Source organism: Gobius niger (genome assembly GCF_951799975.1).
Source record: "Gobius niger genome assembly, chromosome: 3".
NCBI classification, from domain to species: Eukaryota; Metazoa; Chordata; class Actinopteri; order Gobiiformes; family Gobiidae; genus Gobius; species Gobius niger.
Window position 1 is genome coordinate 5,244,232 of NC_136854.1, and position 20,377 is coordinate 5,264,608.

The following is a 20,377-nucleotide window of genomic DNA, read 5'->3' on the forward strand; positions in this document are numbered from 1 at the left end:
TGCAGAAAACACAAGACGTCAGCCACAGAGCATTGAAAAGGAATGGTCTGCCTTGCCGCACACCACTCCTCAAATACGCGCCACTTACAGTCATACAAAGACCGAGTGGAAGTGGCCCTGGCACACTGAATAGTATCAATAACATGTGCAGGGAGACCGGCAGCATTTAAGTTCCACCTTTCACGGGCCAAGCCCAGAGAGCTACTCGGTCTGGGTGAGGATGATAAATTTCTCCGCCCGCCTGAGATAGGAGGTCCCTCCTCACAGGGAGGGGCCAAGGCTGTCCCCGAAGGAGCTGCATTATTTCCGCCATCCAGGGTTTGGACGTCCACCGCGGGGCAATCAAGATGAGTGAAAACCCCTGCTCCCTCACCCGAGCCAGGGTGGGTGGGATTAAACTGATCGGTGGAAAAGCATAGAGCAGGACGTCCGGCCATGGGTGGGCTAGAGCGTCCATCCCGAGGGGTGCGCCCACGTCCGTCATGGAGAAGTACAGCGGACACTTTGCGTTTTCCTGCGAGGCGAATAGATCTACGTCGGCCTGGCCGTACATCTGCCAGAGCTGCTCCACCACTTGAGGGTGGAGAACCCACTCGCCGTATAGGGGATTGCCCCGCGACAGCAAGTCCGCCCCCCTGTTCAGGACACCTGGCAGGTGTGTTGCCCGGAGAGACAGCAGCCTGGTGCTGCTCCACAGAATCAATTTCTGTGCCAGCCTGTGTAGCTGCAGAGAGCGTGTGCCGCCCTGGCGGTTAATATACGCGACAACAGTTGCATTGTCCGTTTTTACAAGGACATGCTGACCCTGAATATACTGTAGGAAGTGTTTCAGAGCAAGGAAAACAGCCCAAAGCTCCAACATGTTGATGTGTAACAGAGCCATATGCGGACCCCATGTCCCGTTCACCGTCCTGCCGGACAGGGTGGCTCCCCACCCTGACAAGGAGGCGTCCGTTGTCAGGGTAACCCTTGCGTACACTGTGCCCAGTGGGACTCCCGCAGCCAGAGCGTGAGTGTCCTGCCATGGGCGAAGCGCCATTACGCAGCGCTTGTCCACTTCCACCCTGCGGTAAAGGTGTCGGCGGGGGCACAGACGTAACGCTGCGACCCAACGCTGAAAATCTCTCATCATTAACAGACCCAAATGAACGACAGATATTACTGACGCCATAAGACCAGCTAGGCGGAGGCATGTTCTGAACGTGACCCGTGCGCCCTGGCGAAACAATGAGAGACACTGGCTGAGAGAGCAGAGCCTCTGAGCCGTAAGAGTCACTCTGAATGAGAGGGAGTTTATGCTCAAACCCAGATACTCTGTATTCTGCGCGGGTTCTAACCGACTCTTCGTCCGGTTTATTCTGAACCCAAGAGCAGTGAGATGACAGACGACAGTGTGCGTGTCCGTGAGTGCGCGCTCGCGTGAGGCGGAGCACACCAGGTAATCGTCGATGTACGAATAGATCCTGATCCCGCTGCTCCGAAGAGGAGCCAGTGCGGACTCCACACATTTGCTGAACACCCTCGGAGCTAATGACAGCCCGAACGGAATGACTTGATATTCGTAAGCTGTCCCTCCGTGCGCAAACCGCAGATATTTCCTGTGCGCGGGGTGTATTGGAATGTGAAAATACGCATCCGACAGATCGATTGTGGTAAACCAATCCTCTCTGCGTATCGAGCGGCAGAGCACTTTGTGAGTGAGCATTCTGAACGTAAATCTGTGTGTGTTTGTTTAATACGCGGAGATCGAGAATGGGACGTAAGGCTGAGGACCCCTTCTTCGGGACGAGGAAATAGCGGGAGTAAAACCCCTGCTGACACTCGCTGTGTGGAACAGCTCGTATTGCTTGTTTGCTCAGTAGAGATGTGATCTCGTCCGCTAGGACAAGAGCTGCATCCCCTTTCGCCACTGAAGGCAGAACCCCGTTGAAAGTGGGCGGTTTTATTGCAAACTGAAGCCTGTATCCTCGAGATATAATGGAAAGAATCCATGGATGAACTGCGCATGCGCGCCACTGCTCCAGCTGGGCAGTGAGCGGCCCCATGCAAATGCTCGGTGACGTCACTCCCCTGAAAGGAGTCTCGACGTCTGCATAAGAAGGAGCGTGAGCTCCCTCTTGTGGCGTAAGCCGGAGAGTTTTCAAATTTGATTGAGTTCTTATTTTTTGAACCAAACTCGCCCTTAGCCCATGGCCTGGATGCGAGTGTGAAAGCTTTATTTTTGAAAAATGTGCTTTGTGACTTTGACATTGCCCCCGACTCACCTCCTGCAACATATGCGGGGTGAGTGAACAGGAGAGGACGCCTGGCAAACTGCACAGGGCCTCTGAACTGGGGCTGGGGTCCAAGGACACTCTCTGTCTTTTGCATGGAGGGGCGCTGAGAGAAGACATATCTGTTAGGTTGTGCGCTTCTTCTTGCCCTCCCCGGGGTGTGAGGAGCGGTTTTTAGCCGCTGCTGCTGCAAAAGAGTGCTTGCCCCATGGTTTGGGATTTCCTGACCGCTGCTGTTCGTTCTGCTGTCCAGCCGGTTTTTGCTGCTTAGGGCCAACTCTGTAGCCCTTGTTACCGGTTGCTGCCATGACACCTGGTCGCTGAGTTTGTGCAGGACGGGAAGGCTGCTTGCGGGGCAGGCACAAGTTGAAGGCTTCGCCCTCCTGCTTACGGAGGGTGCTTGTCTCCTTCATTTTGTCCAGTGCTGGCCCAAACAGACCCTTGGTGGGGTCATAGGTCGCGTCCATGACGTCAGCCTTCTGTGTGTCGGTCAGTCCTGAGTGGTTTAGCCATAGACCTCGCTCACCTGCCACAGCCAGTCCCATCACGTGGCCGCAGCCCTGGACTGCCCCTCGAGCTGAGCGCAAAATGAGGGTTGGGTGCCCCCGAGTCCAACTGCTGGCCCATTTCCTCAAGTATTTCCCCCTGGTAAGCGGAGAGCAGAGACACTGTGTTCAGTACACACACCGACTGAGCGGCGTATTTGTACGTCCGCTGAAAGATGGAGGATGTGACCCTCTCCATCTTGTTAGGCAGGGAGATGTTAGCTGAGGCTGAGATGGCACGGCGATTAGGGTGTAGGTGATATGCCAATGAAGGCTCCACCGCTGGGGGTTTGGCCAACCCCAGCTCCTTCATCCCATGTACTTCCAGCTTTGAGTAGCCCTGGACTGGGAGCTTGCTCTTAAGTGGGCTGGACCAGAACCGGCTCATCTCCTTCATGCATGCAGGTACAGCAGGAAGGAGCTGCTTTGGAGGTGCTTGGGCCGGTGGGAGCCGCTTGCCATCATAGAGGTCCCTTATCCCTCCTTCTGCGTCTACAGCCACGGGCCAGGGTATGTTGAGCCTGGTGGCGGCGCGTTTGCACACTTCGTACAAACTGCTGTCCACAGGGGACGTCGTTTCTGACGCACTCGGGGGTCTGGATTGGGACAGTGGAAATGTGGAGTCCTCCTCCACATCCTCCATATCCACAGCCTCGAGGAGGTCAGAGGCAGCATCGCACTCTGCGTCCTCACTGCCTGGATCCATGTCGAGGAGGTCCTCAAACAGTGGCGGCATAGCGTCTGATACATCCAGCGCGCTGCCCCAGCTAGTGGCAGCTCGCTGATGGGTATCGGCTGTGGGCTTAGCGGTGGCCTCTGCCAGGCACGGGTCCTGAGAGTTAGCCACCGCCACTCTTAAGTCTCCTTTCCAGTATTTTCTCCGGCATTGATGTACAGTGATGGCAAGAGTCACGGTCCGCCAGCGCTGTCTGAGCGTGTTTAGCGCCCATACAAGCGATGCACATCGGGTGAGGGTCCCTCCCTGAAATGGTAGCCCCGCACGACGCGGGGCAAGGGCGGGATGCAACCTCCTTGGACTTCGGGTCCGACCCTTTGGCGGGGGTAGGAGCCGAGGACATAATGCCTAAAACCGGGAAAAAAGACCAGGTATAAGTGCAGTGCTAGTCGTGTCGTGAAGTAAACACGACTGGAGAAGCCGGGACACGGGTTTCAAACCGTAGCCGGGTCCAGGAAGCCTGCTCGCTGTAACGCGTTAGCAGAACACCGCACTATCGAATCAGTCCACAAATTAATGTCAACCGATCAAAAGAGCGGGCAACAAGTAAATGTCACCCGCAAGAAGCTGCCTTGACGGTAGCCGAATGCAAAGGCTAAGTTAGTCGACAAATAAATGCTAACTAACTTGGCTTATTATAAGCTATACGGTTAGCGGTGCGTAGTAAACTAATACAAGCAGCCTAACAAGCAGCTCGCCTCGACGCGGTCGCTGCACAAACTAACCGTGTAATAGCGGTATCAAGTCCGTGAGAACTTACTCAGCGTAAACGAGCCAATGCCGGCAACTGTGCTCGTCAACGATGTCCTTTACGGCTCGTCTGTGAACAGTTAAACAGTAGCTAGCTTGCTGGCAAGAAAAGCGCTGAGGGAGCTAGAAAGATGTGGCTTCCACGCGGGAAGAAAGCGAGAATGTTTACTGAAGGAGGAGGCTGGCTGTACCTAGGAGAAGGGGCGTAGCCCAAGGTACAGTCATCCTGTCTGTCATAGACAGACGTGGTGCCATTGGAGCTTCCGTGGATGGTCACGCCCGAGGCGATTCCCATAGTGAAACACCGAACGAAGTTAGAAAAAGAACTCTTATCAATACGATGATTACACTTAATCTTTCATGAAATACCAAAGGTTTTCATACCTAGACCAAGGCATTCAACTATTTCACGCTTTTCATCAGCAGAAAGTCCATTTTTCTTTTCCATATTGCTTGAAAATGATGATCTGCATAATAAAGTGGAACACCCTTTTTTAGTAGTTTTTCCCTTAACTGGGCTTAACCTGAAAACTAATCATCCCAGGTCTCTGAGATTAATGTCAGTGATTCATAGAGCCCTAAGACACGATACCATCCATGAGTTTCATTATTATTGTTTTTTTTTTTTACCTTTTTGACACAAAAATCCAATTTGCATAATAATTTGGAACGCAGTGTAGTAGTCGTCCTAAATACCAGTCTCACAGTGGTTTGTGGTTAGTGGTCCTCACACAGGGGGCAGGGCCTGAATTGAGGTCTGTATGTTCTGTTTCTGCCCTAGAACAGTGGAACTGTTTTGACCATAAATGGATTCTCTCTTAGTCGAATAGCCATGGGACGCTACTGTAGGGCCCCCGTGTGGATTTTTGCTTAAGGCCCCAGAAGGGCCAGCACCGGCTCTGCTCAGGACTAAACGCAACGTCTTCTGTGTTTTACTGTCAGCTTTTTGATTGCATTGCAAGATGCTTACTGATGGCGCTGATGATTTGTTCCTCTTGCGGAGTATTTTGCCATGTTCTGCCACTGGGTTCTGCAGTGCAGGACCCCACAACTCGCGACAAATACCAAACATGAAACCCCGGCAACATCGTACATCCCCAGTCCTAAGTTCATATTGTGCTGGTAATTGCGGCTCATAAACCCCTTTACACTGCACAACATGGTGATGCTGAGATTTGGCCCTTTTTCAAATTGTGTAAACTAAAATAGCCTTGACCGGACGCATATTTTTCTTCCAGAACACCAGCTTAAGTTAATCGATGAAGGGATTTTAAAGCAGCTGGTGGAACAAGTCCAAGTGTGTTCCGAGAGCCTCATCTCCGAGCTGCGGAGGCCTAATGCGGACCTTCACCTCACGGGCCAGAACTTCCCACAGTTCGCTCTGAAGGTACACAGTTTTTCACCGGCCAACCATCTGCTTCATTTGCAGCAGTTGTGTCACGATCCACTCGTTTTCTTGTCTTTGCCTCTAATCACGTCCTCTGTGTTTTACTTTGGCATGTCTGTTTTCTCTTTGACTTCCCTGTGTTTCACCTGTTCCCTCATGTACTGCTACCCTTTGTCTTTTGTCGATTCATTGTCTGCGTGTTCTGACCTTAGAATGAGTTTTATTTTGCTTCTCTGCCCAAAGGTGGCGAGCCACATGTGACAAGTAGAAAAACACAGTTAGCCTCCAATCAGTGTGTGTTTTTGGACTGACAGCAAAAGTTTTTCTGTTTTAGTCCTGTGCAATCCAACTCCTCATACCTTCGGTAGATCCCTGAAACAGTTTCATTTTCACCACGGTGTTACTCTTTACTTTCCAAAACGTTTACAGCACACGTGCTATATACAGAATTGTTCTATTATCTGTGGTTGAGTCACAGCGCCACACACAGGCCTGGCAGATGAATCGCAGCGCACACATGACTGGCTTCATGTGGACACACACATTTACTGAGCTGGCTCCGTGTTTATAGAGAACGTTTTTATAGAGAAGTTTCTCTATTAAAACGTTCTCTATAAACGCGGTTTTGTCTCTGTTTGGATATAGCTTAAAGCTAACTCTGCTGTGAGCAGGTGAAGCAATGGTTCTCTCTGGGTTTACAGCGGGTTGCATAAGAATCGGCCCCCCTTTAACTTTTAGTGCAACCAGATTTCTGAATTACCACATGTTGACCTAGTGACTACACTGTGTTCCAAATTATCCCTCCTCCTGAAAGTGCACACTGTCATTGTGTCCTTGGGCAAGACACTTTACCCACATTGCCCCCAGTGTCTGTGTGCATTGGCGTATGAATGAGAGTATGAATGGTGATTGGATCCTTGCTGTAAAGTGCTTTGAGTGCCTAATGTAGGTGGGAAAGCGCTATATAAGTTGAGACAATTTACCATTATTATGCAAATGACATTTTTCTAAGATTTTCTAAACTGTCAACTCAAATGAGAGTCAGCATAATTTTCAAGTCTTTAACTGGTAGAGGATCATTTAAATGTGGTTGAAAAAATCTCCCAACAGTTTTTTTTTTCAAAAATAAATATAGTAAAAACCTCAAAATCTACTGTTTCACATTATTATGCAACTCATCGTTTCAATACATTTTAAAGCTTGTAATTAACTGAAAATGGTCATTTGTTGAATTTGCAGCATTAGTTAGTCATATTTACTGAAATCAAAAGCTATTTCAATCAAAAAAATATTAACAGGTCAAGTTATATTTTACCATAGGAGCCCTTCTTTGAGCAGCTTCAAAATTCTTAAATCCAATAAACTTGTGAGTGTTTGGACAGTTTCTGCTTGGATTTCTTTGCAGGATGTTAGAATAGCCTCCCAGAGCTGCTGTTTGGATGAAAACTGCCTCCCACCCTCATAGATGTTTTGCTTGTTGATGCTCCAAAGGTTCTCAATAGGGTTAAAGGTCAGGGGAGGATGGGGTCCACATCATGAGTTTCTCTCCTTTTATGCCCATAGCAGCCAGTGATGCAGAGGTTTTCTTTACAGCAGGACATGGTGCGTTGTCATGCATGAAGATGATCTTGTTGGGAAAGCACGGCTCTTCTTTTTGTAGCATAGAAGACAGTGGTCAATCAGAAACTCCACATTTATTTCAAAGGTCATTTTCACACCTTCAGGGAGCCTAAAAGGGCCTAATGGGGCCGACCAGCTCTCTCACCATGATTCTGGCCGAAAACATGACTCCGCCCCCTCCTTACTGACGTCACAGCCTTGTTGGGACATTGTGGCCATTCACCAACCATCCACTACTCCATCCATCTGACCATCCAGGGTTAACACGGCCTCATCAGTGAACAAGACTGTTTGAAAATGAGTCCTCACGTATTTCTGAGCCACTGCAGCCGTTTCTGTTCATCATCATTCAACTAACAGTATAGGGGAGGCCCGGATAGAAGGTTTATGCGCAACTGCAGCCTCTGGAGGGTCCTTGTCTCTCTGATGTGTTTGTCTGACAGAAACCGTCCATATTGTGCCTTTATCTGCACAAACCCGTGTGTGTCTGAATCATCCACTATGTACTATGAATAAGCTTAATCTTTCATGAAATATCGAAGGTTTTCATACCTAGACCAAGGCATTTAACTATTTCACGCTTTTCATCAGCAGAGAGATCTTTTTTCTTTCCCTTTTTGCTTGAAAATGATGATCTGCTTAATAAAATGGAACGTCTTTTCTTAGTAGTTTTTCCCTTAACTGGGCTTAACCTGAAAACTAATCATCCCAGGTCTCTGAGATTAATGTCAGTGATTCAAAGAGCCCCAAGACACAATATCATAAAAAAAAAAAACTTAAAAAAAAAATCTTTTTGGCACAAAAATACAATTTGCATAATAATTTAGAACGCAGTGTAAAAAGAGTCTACCTGTGTGTAATCTAATGTCAGTTCAAATACAGCTGCTCTGTGACGATATCCTGTTCAGAGACTATTGTGGGGCAGAAGCATCATGAAGTCCAAAAACACACCAGACAGGTCCAGGATAAAGTTATTGAGAAGTATAAAGCTGGGTTAGGTTATAAAAACATCTCTCGGTGTACAGTTAAATACACCATCCAGGAATGGAAAGAGTCTGACATCACTGCAAACCTACCAAGACCCGGCCGAAACTCACTGACTGAACAAGGACAGCACTGACCACAGCTGCAACCAAGAAGCCTATGATGACCCTGGATGAACTGCAGAGAGCTACTGCTCAGGTGGGGCAAACTGTACACAGAACAACTAATAGTCGTACACTGCACAAATCTGGCCTTATGGCAGCCACATGGTGGTTTCTGGCAAACAGAAAACGGGACCTCATGGTTTTCTTTTAAAAATGCCACTCTGCCATAAGGCCAGATTTGGGTCCTGGATGGTGTATTTAACTGTACTTTGAGAGATGTTTAAAGCTTTGGAAATCTTTTTATAACCTAACCCAGCTTTATACTTCTCAGTACCTTTATCCCCCTAAAACATCCCAGTTTTCAGTTTTTTATTTATAAACATTTTCAAAATCCTGTATAAATTTCATTCCACTTCATGCTTGTGTGTCACTTAGTGTGTGTCTTTCACATAAATTTTCAATCAAATATATTTATGTTTATGGTCCATAGTATGCCAAAATGTGGAAAAGTTACCCACTGTAGATGATCAAAGCTAACTCTGCTGTGAGCAGGTGAAGCAGTGGTTCTCCCTCTGGGCTGAGATGTACCAGAGACTTGACTCCACTCACTCCCTCCAAGAGCTCCTCGTGACCCACTACAGAGAGCTGAGTGAGGAGGAGCGTACGCGCAGTGACCAGGTCAGGTGATTGCTCATTACCGATCACATCACTTGTTTAAGTCATCCTTAAGGTCATGTGGACTTCTGTGCAGGTGGAAAGCTCATGGAACAACTTCCTGCTGCTCTTGAAGGGCGCGGAGATGGCTGTGTGCCAGGGCCTGCCTGTCCACTGCCAAACACTGGACATTATCTTCTCCTTTGCCTTCTCTGATCTCACTCAAATGGTGTCCCAGCTTTCCCAGGGAACCTACCTGGATCCAGAGCAGAAGGCTTCAGACATGGCCCCCGCACTCCGGGTCATGTACACACATGTGCAGACACGCTGGGCCAGGCTGGAGCAGCTGAGGGACAACTGCAACAGCCTTCAAGGTACAACCTTATTCATCCGTCTGTCCAAACGTGTAGTAACTGAAGTGCCGTGTGAGCAGAGATGCCCAAAGACCTGAGCGGACTGAGCCGACAGATACAGCAGGTCAAAGCCAGGACACAGCTGTGGGAGGCACTGGCTTCATGTAACGCCTGGAGAGAAGACTGCCAACACATGCTTTTCACAGAGGTAATGTTATGGACCAATCAATAGCACTCTTTTCCTTGTCCATTATTCCATTACTGTTTGCAGTCATGAAATGACTATATTAAACCATCTAACGATCTCCGGGGCTGATCCAAAGCACTTTCCAAACCCAAGCCACAAACATTGTGCACATGTCGGATGCTAACGCGAGTGCACTTTACACGATTAAGAGCTCCTTCACCCGCTCTGATGGTGTTTGGGCCTAATAATGAACCAGAGCCACATCCTGTTTTCTCCATGTTGTTACACACAGCTTGTGTGCAGTGGGTCAAGACCGGCGTCAGGACGTAATGATAATGTTGTACTTTCCTTGCATTTTAAATAGTGCTGCGAGGTTTATCAATATCAGTATTGGCTGACTACTGCAATAAACGAACCACAAGAGGCTGAATTTTTTTTTCTTCTGTCTCTGTATTTGAGTGACAGATGTCACTGATCAGAACTGTAAACCTTGCAATCTCAGGTTCAGCTGCAGCAGGTAAAAGTTTCCCAAAAGTAATTCACTCATTTTAACCAACTTTTTTTCCAGAAATGACGTATTGATAAGGAACACTGAACGATGACAACAAGCCTTTTATTCATTGGTGATGCGAGCGCTAACTCTCAGCTTTGTTTATGAGCTTTGCTTTAGCGAGAAAATCCATTTCTCACCGCACGGCGCACGCTACGACCAACAACTTCAGTATCGCGCCAGTTTCCTTTCTCCTTTAAAGGGGGGGTATTATGCAAAATGGACTTTTTCAAGCTTTACATCATGTTATTAAGTCATTCCCTCATTAAAAACATGCCTGAAGTGTTGCCTTAGCACATTCACGTATTTTCGAGTAATCTGTAGAAACTCTGATGGCAGCCATTTTAGGGATAAAACGCCTGATTCCTTCAGGAAACGCCCTCGACCTCCAGGATACGCCTCCGACCTTTCGTCACCAGCCGAGTAACCAACCACTGCTCCTCAGCAGAACCCCCTCCCCGCAGTGTCCAGCCCTAAGATGTAAACAGAGTCATCATGGAGGATTAGCTTCATGTGTTGTGAACCGGAGCCACAGCAGACTTTTACAAAGACACATCAGTGTTTCTGTTACCGAAACACCCAGGATTAAAACCGGTGACAAGAACACTTATTTCAGCGTCTGGTTCTGCGCTGGGCCTTGATGATGCACAGACCCTCCGGAGAAAGCTAATGCTAAGCTAAACCTCGAGTCATCACGTGAAAACGAGAAATATGCACACATAAAGTCAATAAAACCACCACACACATAAAGAACCGTTTAACAATGATCACACACGGAGCCAGGCTTGTTGATTTGGAAGTTTATTGCTCACATTTCATCTACAATGGGTCATAGCCGAGTGGTTTTCTCCCGGAGCTAACAAGCTAGCCGCGACAAGCTAACGGGAAAATTCACTGAATACAAGCAGCATATTATGCATTGAAAACGTCACTTAACAGGCAACTGCTTGAAGCAGCCTTTATGATGATCACACACGGAGCCTGGCTTGTTGATTTCGTAGTTTATTGCTCACATTTCATCTACAGTGAGTCGTAGCCGAGTGGTTTCTCCCGGAGCTAAGGCACTATTAGCCGCGACAAGCTAACAACCTTCACCTTCACAACATTCATTGAAAACAGGCAGCATATTATAAATAACGTCAACAAAGCAGCAACTACTCGAAGCAGCCTTTACGATGATCACACAATGAGCCTGGCTTTACTCATTTGTGGTTTATTGCAGACTTTTCATCAACAATGAGCTGTAGTCGATTATAACAAGCTAACGGGTAACCTCGAAAACCATTGTCCACCTGCACAGATAATGTCCGTCTTTTGAATCGTATGGGCTCCTGCAGATCCTGGTGTCGTCCATGGGGGTATAGTTAGAGATCCATAGGGCATGGCAGATGCAAAGAGAGAGCCTCCAAACAGCAGTTATTTTTCAGGCAAGAGCCCCTTCCAAGCGTCCGGTGTGGAAGGTTCGTCTCCAAATAATATCCCGTGTGGCCATTGTTCACAAAGTGATAAACAGTAGCTCCTTTCCAACAATAAAAATTAAAATGCACCGATCGTAGTTTCAATACTGTTGAGACAAGCGCAGTGTTGTTGTGATGCCACAGACAGCGTGTGGAGGGGGCGTGTCGGAAAGGGTCAGAGGTTCTTAAAGAGACAGGGGCCTATTTCAAGTCATTTGCTACCGCCATTTTGAAAGAGCAATTTTATACAAGGCAGTTATTCTAATTTACTGCATTGACAGACCAACAGAAGGTTTGGTCATCATTGTAGTGTGCTATAGACTGGTGCTATGTGGCTGAAAAAAGCATAATACCCCCTCTTTAATCCGTTCACTCTGAAACAGCCTCTTCCGTCTAAACTTTGCACCAAACACATCCAAACTTTCCCTCAGAGCCGTCAGCCTAACGTTGCCATGACAACGGGGCTGTACGTCCACTTCATGTCTGTGTAGTGTTGTAGTTTTTCCTCTTTTATACTTTTTAAATGAATTAAAAAAATATATATTAGGTCGGAGAAATGCTTTGATGCATAATATTATCATTATAGTTTAAAGGAATAGGCCACCGTTTTTACATACTGTGATATGTTCTTACCTCACTTTAGACGTGTTAATATATCCCCGTCTGGTCTTTGTCCGTGCGCTCTGCCAGGCAAACGGAGCACATACGCAGCCTCTCCCACATGTCATATAGCTCCAAAAAAGCTCACGATAGAAGCTACCAAGCTCTTCCACGTGTTCCCTATTTAAATAAAGTTACATGAAGTGTTTTCATGCGAAGTATATTTACACAGAAATGTAGCATGTCGATTTTATAAGCAAATAAAAAGGGGGACTATATTGTGAGGCGTAATGATACGAGGAGCAAAACGTCCGCGCAGTAACTCCTAAAGACTTCCCCCCGCTCACTTCCGTCAATAACCTTTAGGAGTTACTGCGCGGACGTTTTACTCCTCGTATCATCACGCCTCACAATATAGTCTCTCTTTTTATTTGCTTATAAAATCGACACGTTACATTTCTGTGTAAATATACTTCGCATGAAAACACTTCACGTAACTTTATTTAAATAGGGAACACGTGGAAGAGCTTGGTAACTTCTATCGTGAGCTTTTTTGGAGCTATGTGACATGTGGGAGAGGCTGCGTATGTGCTCCGTTTGCCTGGCAGAGCGCACGGACAAAGACCAGACGGGGATATATTAACACGTCTAAAGTGAGTTAAGAGCATATCACAGTATGTAAAAACGGTGGCCTATTCCTTTAAACACAGACATAAGGTATATTGGTAAAAAGATGTTTTGATGTTGCCCTTATTCAAACTTCATTACGCTGGTTAAAAACTTTCCAAACTCCAACATCTAGACTAGACTAGAATCACCTGAGGACCTTGGAGTCTGCAGAATTACCCATCCATCCATCTTCTTCCACTAGTCCGTTGCCGAGTCGTGGGGTCAGCTGTTGGAGCTGCCCAAATCACACTGCACCAGCCCCTATGGCTCCGCCACAGAAGGACGGCCTCACGATTCCAAACGGGCCTGTTGGTCTCTCATAAGGGGCTTCTGAATCGCTCTTTGTCTTTGCAGAATTATCCTAAACGGGAAAGATTTGGGGGAATTTTTGCCTTCAAAGTCTAATCCTGTTCGATAGTAAACGATCAAGCTCCTCCCTCTTCTCCTGATTGGACCTGACAGGCCGGTACACAGCTTGTCTCATTGGTCGACGCGGGAGGATACTAGACTTTGATTAGTCGCTGAGATCTGGGAAGGAGGGACTTTACAAAAAATAATACATGCACATTTTTACTTATTCACATCATAATGCAAGACCCGGGGGTCGATTCTGAACAAACACACACGCTAACACACAGTCTAACACACATGCAAACACACACGCTAACACACGCTAGAACACACGCTAACACACACTCTAACACACACGCTAGCACATAAGCTAACACACGCTAACACACACACTAACACACGCTAACACACGCTAACACACACGCTAGCACATAAGCTAACACACGCTAACACACACACTAACACACGCTAACACACACGCTAACACACGCTAGCACAGACGCTAACACACACGTTAACACACGCTAGCACAGACGCTAGCACAGACGCTAAAACACACGCTAACACACATGCTAACACACGCTAACACACACGCTAGCACATAAGCTAACACACGCTAACACACACACTAACACACGCTAACACACACGCTAACACACGCTAGCACAGACGCTAACACACACGTTAACACACGCTAGCACAGACGCTAGCACAGACGCTAACACACACACTAACACACGCTAACACACGCTAACACACGCTAGCACAGACGCTAACACACGTTAACACACGCTAGCACAGACGCTAGCACAGACGCTAAAACACACGCTAACACACATGCTAACACACGCTAACACACACGCTAACACACATGCTAACACACACACTAATACACATGCTAACACACACTAACACACACGCTAGCACAGACGCTAGCACACACACTAACACACACGCTAACACACGCTAACACAGATGCTAGCACACACGCTATCACACACGCTAACACACATGCTAACACACATGCTAACACACACGCTAACACACACGCTAACACACACTAGCACAGACGCTAGCACACACATGCTAACACACACGCTAACACACACCCTAACACACACGCTAACACACGCTAGCACAGACGCTAGCACACACGCTAGCACAGACGCTAACACACGCTAACACACATGCTAACACACATTTTGATTTACTCACTGCTCTGGCCGTTCCATCGGGTGTTTTTCCACTTTGGTTCTGGCGAAGGTTCACCAAGCACCAGTGAAGTGGACGGACAAACACTGTTTTGGCTGATAGTCCCTGAATCCCGGAGAGAAATTCCAACTTCTGGCGAGTGGCCTCTTCTTTAGGAAGGTTGAATAAAGTCCTGTCCTCTCTCAGCCAAATGCGCATTTTCTCTGTGACATTATCGTTAGATAAGAAAAAAGAACAGGCGTGTCCAGAGTAGGTTAGAAAGAGCTCCATCCTCACAACTTTCGGTGCAAACATGACATCTGTTCAGACACTCAGGGGAGCGTTTGTTTTCTCCGCAGGGGCAGTGCGGACGATTAAAAATCAGGCCGTAAGGCATTACATTACAGATGTCGAGCACTTCCTTGTTAATTTCTGACGTCAGATGGGAGCACGTCAGTGGTTTACCAGCAGAGGGCGGAGCAGCTGCTCAGAGAGAAGGATTTAGGAGGATTGCTGAGAACTGCGTGAATGAAGCCACCAAAAACCACTCTGGGGGATATTGCTGGGATTGTTCCATGTGGATTACAGCATTAAGGCGTGTAAATGAGAGAGTGCTGCGTCAGCCGTAGGAAACGCTGGTAAAGCTGTGACTTGTTTGTTATGCAGATGGATGTGGTCAGAGCCAAAGCACATCTGGAGGAGCGCAGGAGGAGCGTCCTCTCGGTCAGCACCGACGTCCCTCCGGGCGACGCACTTCTTCACAGGACGCTGAACGAGCTGGAGCAACAGCGCCACCAGCTGGAGCTCATCACCCAACTGAAGGAGCCCTGTCTCAAACACAAGCACTGGCTGGCCATCCTCAGAGGTTCTTAACTCTCTCGCCGTCTCTTCTAGGTTTGACCGAGATTCTGAGAGGGTGTTTTAGTTAGTACCGCTCATCCTAAAAAGTTATTTTTTTAAGTGATACAAACATTTGTTAAAGCAGATAATAACCTCCACAAAAACTGCCGACCCTAGTGAAACTGTCCAGTCAAACACAAGCAGTATTTTTGTATGGTGTACGCCCTTCGAGGTGAGCTAAAACATCTGGGGGTAAGAGGGCCGGTTTTAAATCATAAAACTCCTGGGCTGAAATGAGGTCCCAGCATGCCCCTGGGGCTTATGGCGAAAATCCTCTCCGGGCCCAGGGGGATTTTCCGCTGCAGTATCACGGAGTGGCCAGTATATTATATTTCCACATGTGTTTAAGTACAGTAGGTGACTGAGCAGCACTCTGAAATGGTTTATTTTCTTCATGTGATATTTTGTTTTCCTGTCTGAAGTGAAGTGCGGCCTCTGCTCTTTTGGCAGGTCTGACTCTGAGTCACGTGAAGGTGCATGAGCTGACCATGGGCCACCTTCTGTCCCACAGCCTGGAGCAGTATTCCTCTCTCCTCAGCAAGGTGAGCCCCCTGTTCAGGCCATTTACATGCACAGACAGTCATCATCGCCACGTTATCCTGCAAATATGACAAAACCACACAGACACTTTAGTTTGGCTTTTCCTAATTGGGTTCCATTTGTCTTGTCTTAGTCCTGATTGAGTGTTTTTATTTTAAAGTAGTGGTGTGAAATGCGATTCATTTTACTTGTTAGACTGAATGAAGTTGTTAGATTCAGTGAGTCAGCGACAGGAATGGACTGATTGCCGTTTTAAGCAGCCAAATAGAACCGGTAACATGACTTGACCGGTGTGCATGGGGCTTAACACACGCATTTAGTCAAGTTATATATCGACCTAATGAAATGTACTGAGTCTTCTAGACCAGAGTTCCACCACCTCCCACAGTCCACTTTAGCCACTGCTTAAAACCTCGTTCATACCCACTGGGTTTGTCAACACGAGTTCAAGGAGAACCACATTGCAGGAGATCCCTCTTCCATGGGTGGACAGGCTGTAGACGTCAGTCTGCACTATGCACATCAGGCTGAAGACTGTGGATCCAGCAGCCAGTCCTTGCTAGAGCTTCAGGGCAGTGGGGAAGGGTTAGCTATCACTGGAGCATTGAGCAGCCAGGAACCTGAAGCGAACAATTATATTCATTTGAACTTTTGCTAAAACAATTTGGTATTTGACCCTGTTTGAGTATATTTGATATCAAAGTTCAGTTGATCCAAACAATCAACCAAAAACATGTACAATAGGAGAATCCTCCAGGTGATTCTGACCGAGCCTGGTTCATCATACAGGTCACCTCAGCAGCATGGAAGGATGGGTCAAATGCCGAGGACACATGTCAGTTGTATAATGACAAGCAAAGGACCTTAACCTCAATGTTCATACAGCAATCCGCTGTAACCTTGGGAGAAAGGTTTCCCTGACCTCCTTTCGGTCTCGCAGGTCAGGGTTGCCAGGTCTTGGCAGCCAAACCCGCCCAAAATTTTCTGAAAACATCGGAAAACCTGCGGACATACGGCGTGGCTGGAATTTTCAATATTGTTTACTAGTTAACAGAGCCCATGTGCTCCTATGATGATGAGAAACTGCCCCTACTTCCCGCCCTTATTGAAAAAGCCTTGGATTTGCCTTCGAAATAGTGATTTTGATCAATTCAACATTGATTACAGCAAGGCAAAAAAACGCGGACAGTTTTTTTCACCCGCGGAATGGCTTTAAAAAACACACAATTCCGATTGTGTGATTAATCGCGGACCTGGCAACCCTGTCGCAGGTTAGAAACACTGCTCTATTACTTGGTGTTAACTTGAGCCTCTTTAGTCCAATGTATAGACAGAGATTTTCTTTTTTGTTGGAAACATTAAATTCCAACCTAAAGCATGACTAATAACATGAAGATGATCTGTAACTTTCAGGTTTGCTTGGAGGCTGATGTGGAGCGCGACATGGAGCAAGATTTCCAAAATCTGCAGAAGCAATGGACAGAGAGGCGCCTCACTCTGGAAGACTTCTCTCTGACGTGTGTGGAGCTCCAGGGCGATGCTGGGGCCCGCCGTCAGTTCCTGTGGACTGTCACAGGTCAGAGGCCACAACATGGACATACCAATACACTTCATCTGAGAAATGGTGAACATGGTAAAACTGAGTGCTACAAAAACCTTCCTGTGAGTGTCCTTGGTGAATATTATACAAATGAAGTGCGTACAATGTGTAGCTCTGTGTCTCATTCACTGTGTTGGTTTGATCAGCTCCACTTTCCCCACTTTAGACTGATGGGAGTGTTCGCAGTGCATGAATGTACTTGATTTACTTCCAATCGATCAAAATACGGCAGCAGCAGATGCAGCCGCTTGTTGTTAATTTCATTGGCTACAAGTGAAGCTTGACTTCCCTCAAAATTTCAGCCAAAAAATAATGAATCCTCTCGGGGGCCAAATCTGGCCCTCCAGCATCGAACCTCTGGCTGTCAAGATGAGTTTGAGAAATAACTAACAAATCAGAGATTAAAGCAGTACTAAGTAACGTGTTTACCTTAATAAATCCTTCCCGTTGTCCCTGTGGGGGTAATACAAGTGTTTATGGGATGATTGGAGCGTCTTTCATCTCCCCCTGGTGTCTCTGGCCAGAAAACCATGTTTGCAACTTGACTGCCACCGGTCCGGAAAAAGCAATACACACTAATGTAATCACGAAGAAGAAGCTAACATGCTAACGGGCAAAGCTAACTGCGAGCTAACGTCACTTTAAACAGTATTTACAGCCAAGTTTGAGTGAAAAAAAATATTTCCATTGTATAATTGGATGCACAATAACCCTCTCTCCCTTCGCCTTTCCTGTCGGCGTAGTATTTACTCTCCAAGACAATTAATAAGTAAAAAAATCGTAACTTGCAACAACACCTGCAGTTGCGCTTATGGCCTCTAGGGGGAAGAGTTACTTAGTACTGCTTTAAATAAACTACTCAAAAATGTGAAAAATGCAGTCAATTCCTTAAAGATTTCTCAGCAGAGCACACAATTAATTCATATATGATGCACAACACTAGTACTTGTTGGAAGTGGTGCTTTACTTCGGGCCCTTGGTCTTTCAATGATGATTAGAACAGGCCCAGCGTCATGAAAACGTGCCCACCCCTGCACTAGAGTGTGTTAAATGTTGTGAGAATGTCTTTTATTTATCAGGTGTTTCTTCCCTGTCGTCTCTCTGTCCCTCAGAGCTGCTGAAGCTCGATGGGAAATCCCATTGAAGCTCTACGTTTGGAGAGTAAACTCAGCAGATGAATGCTGATTGGCTGCCTCCGCAAAAAGGGGTTAAATACAGTAGCTCTGACTGACGGCTCCTCCTCCTGATGCTCCTGCTCTGTGTCTGTGAGAGTGGCATTAGCATTAGCACTAGCATTAGCATTAGCATTAGCATTAGCACTAGCATTAGCACTAGCATTAGCTGCGGTCACTGTGAAGCTCCAAGTGGAAACTGAAGCTATTGAGGCCAACATGACAGAGATGGACTTTATTTCAGTCATGGACAACGTGTTTTAAAGAAGCTTTCAAAAGAATGTCCTTTTGTGGATAAGAGTAAAAAAATGTTTTCCGGCATTAGCTCCTCCTGCTTTAGCTGCTATTAGCCAGAGGTCCACCACTATGGGTTTTTCTCTGGCCGATGCCGATATGCACTGCTGATATTTTTGGCCGACTTTTGCATGCATAAACACGGACTTTGCCAAAACGTTAATTTAAAATCAAAAGAATCGGAAGAAGCTGACATATGGTGTTTTGAACAAAGAAATAAAAACTGGAGTTCGTCACATGACTGTATGGAAGACTTGGGTGTAAATGAGGGTTTAGATTTCTGACCTGGTTTGACTGTTTTAGCGAGAGATACTTTGCCTTTGTTTCCATGGACTAAAGACGAGCTGGAGGAAGTAGATTTGTATCCACATACTGAACTAAACTGTGATTGTTATTGTTCCAGATCTGGAAGTCCATCTTGCCGAGGCTCAGTTGGATTTGGTCATTTTGTCCGACATGTCGAGGTCCCCACTCAGTGCGGACTTCAGGACCGAGCTGGCAGACTGGCTGCAGCTGATGCAGAAGCTTGGTAAGACCCTCCAAACACCTTCATATGGAGAGATCGAAAACAGATATTTGAATCTATTTCTCCCTTTGTTTAAAGGTAACACGCTTGAGCTTTTTCTGCAATTCCAACGAGTGTGGAGGTTTTTCATCAAAGTTTTACACAATCCATCTATTTCCGTCTCACAGACTGACTTGGTATGTCTCAACTCTCTTTAAAATCTGTTTTATGTTTATTCTTCTAATAGAGATTTGTTTGTTTGTTTGTTTTTTTGTTTTGTTTTGTTTTGTATACTTTATTGTCCGAGCAGGGAAATGTGTCCTCTGCATTTAACATAAGCATAAAGCTTTTGTTCACGATACTGAGTAGAGATTTGTGACGTGTTGTTCTTGAGCAGCGTCACACTTGGGATGCGGAAGTTCCCTCGATAATAATCTACACTTCCTGTTTGCTTGTGTATGTTAGGCTGTAGAATTCTTACCAGACTCACACGCTGGTGCAGCGGTGAGTCTGGATTTTTCCACTGACATGGGTCCGTGTTTACCGAGAAAGTTTCTCACATTAGAAGCGTTTGTCTTTATATATATACAGTGATGTACCTGGACGCGTTCATGAACTTTCGTTCAATGAACGCGTTCATATTTTGGGCGAACGTGAACTGAACGCACAGTGTTACTGCCTGATGAACGAAACCATGAACGCGTTCATTCTGGTGTCTGTGAACGGCATTTCCCGTTCTATTTACGTTCATTCAATATGGTGCCAGATTTCTTATACCAGTGAATATAAAACCCCGCCGCGCCGTCAGAGTTTACCAGCGGGTCTAAACTCTGGCGGGTCCACGGTGTAGCTCGCGCTCGCTCCCCTCCGCCCCCGCGCCTGCGGCCCGACTGTGACCAGGTCTGAGGCGGTGAACTCTGCTGTTTATGGCTCTGGCACATGCCCTGGCACAGCG

The 20,377-nt window shown here is 46.8% G+C and overlaps 1 protein-coding gene across 1 annotated transcript in view; it reads left to right on the forward strand.

Moving 5' to 3' along the window:
- dnhd1 (dynein heavy chain domain 1) overlaps window positions 1-20,377 on the forward strand; it is a 106,995-nt gene that overhangs the window by 22,993 nt on the left and 63,625 nt on the right. The window contains exons 12-20 of the mRNA XM_079553016.1: window positions 5,543-5,691; window positions 8,952-9,077; window positions 9,151-9,427; window positions 9,487-9,614; window positions 15,078-15,276; window positions 15,762-15,853; window positions 17,265-17,427; window positions 19,321-19,446; window positions 19,522-19,619. Coding sequence (XP_079409142.1) covers window positions 5,543-5,691; window positions 8,952-9,077; window positions 9,151-9,427; window positions 9,487-9,614; window positions 15,078-15,276; window positions 15,762-15,853; window positions 17,265-17,427; window positions 19,321-19,446; window positions 19,522-19,619 — 1,358 coding nt within the window. The remainder of the gene's footprint in view (window positions 1-5,542; window positions 5,692-8,951; window positions 9,078-9,150; window positions 9,428-9,486; window positions 9,615-15,077; window positions 15,277-15,761; window positions 15,854-17,264; window positions 17,428-19,320; window positions 19,447-19,521; window positions 19,620-20,377) is intronic.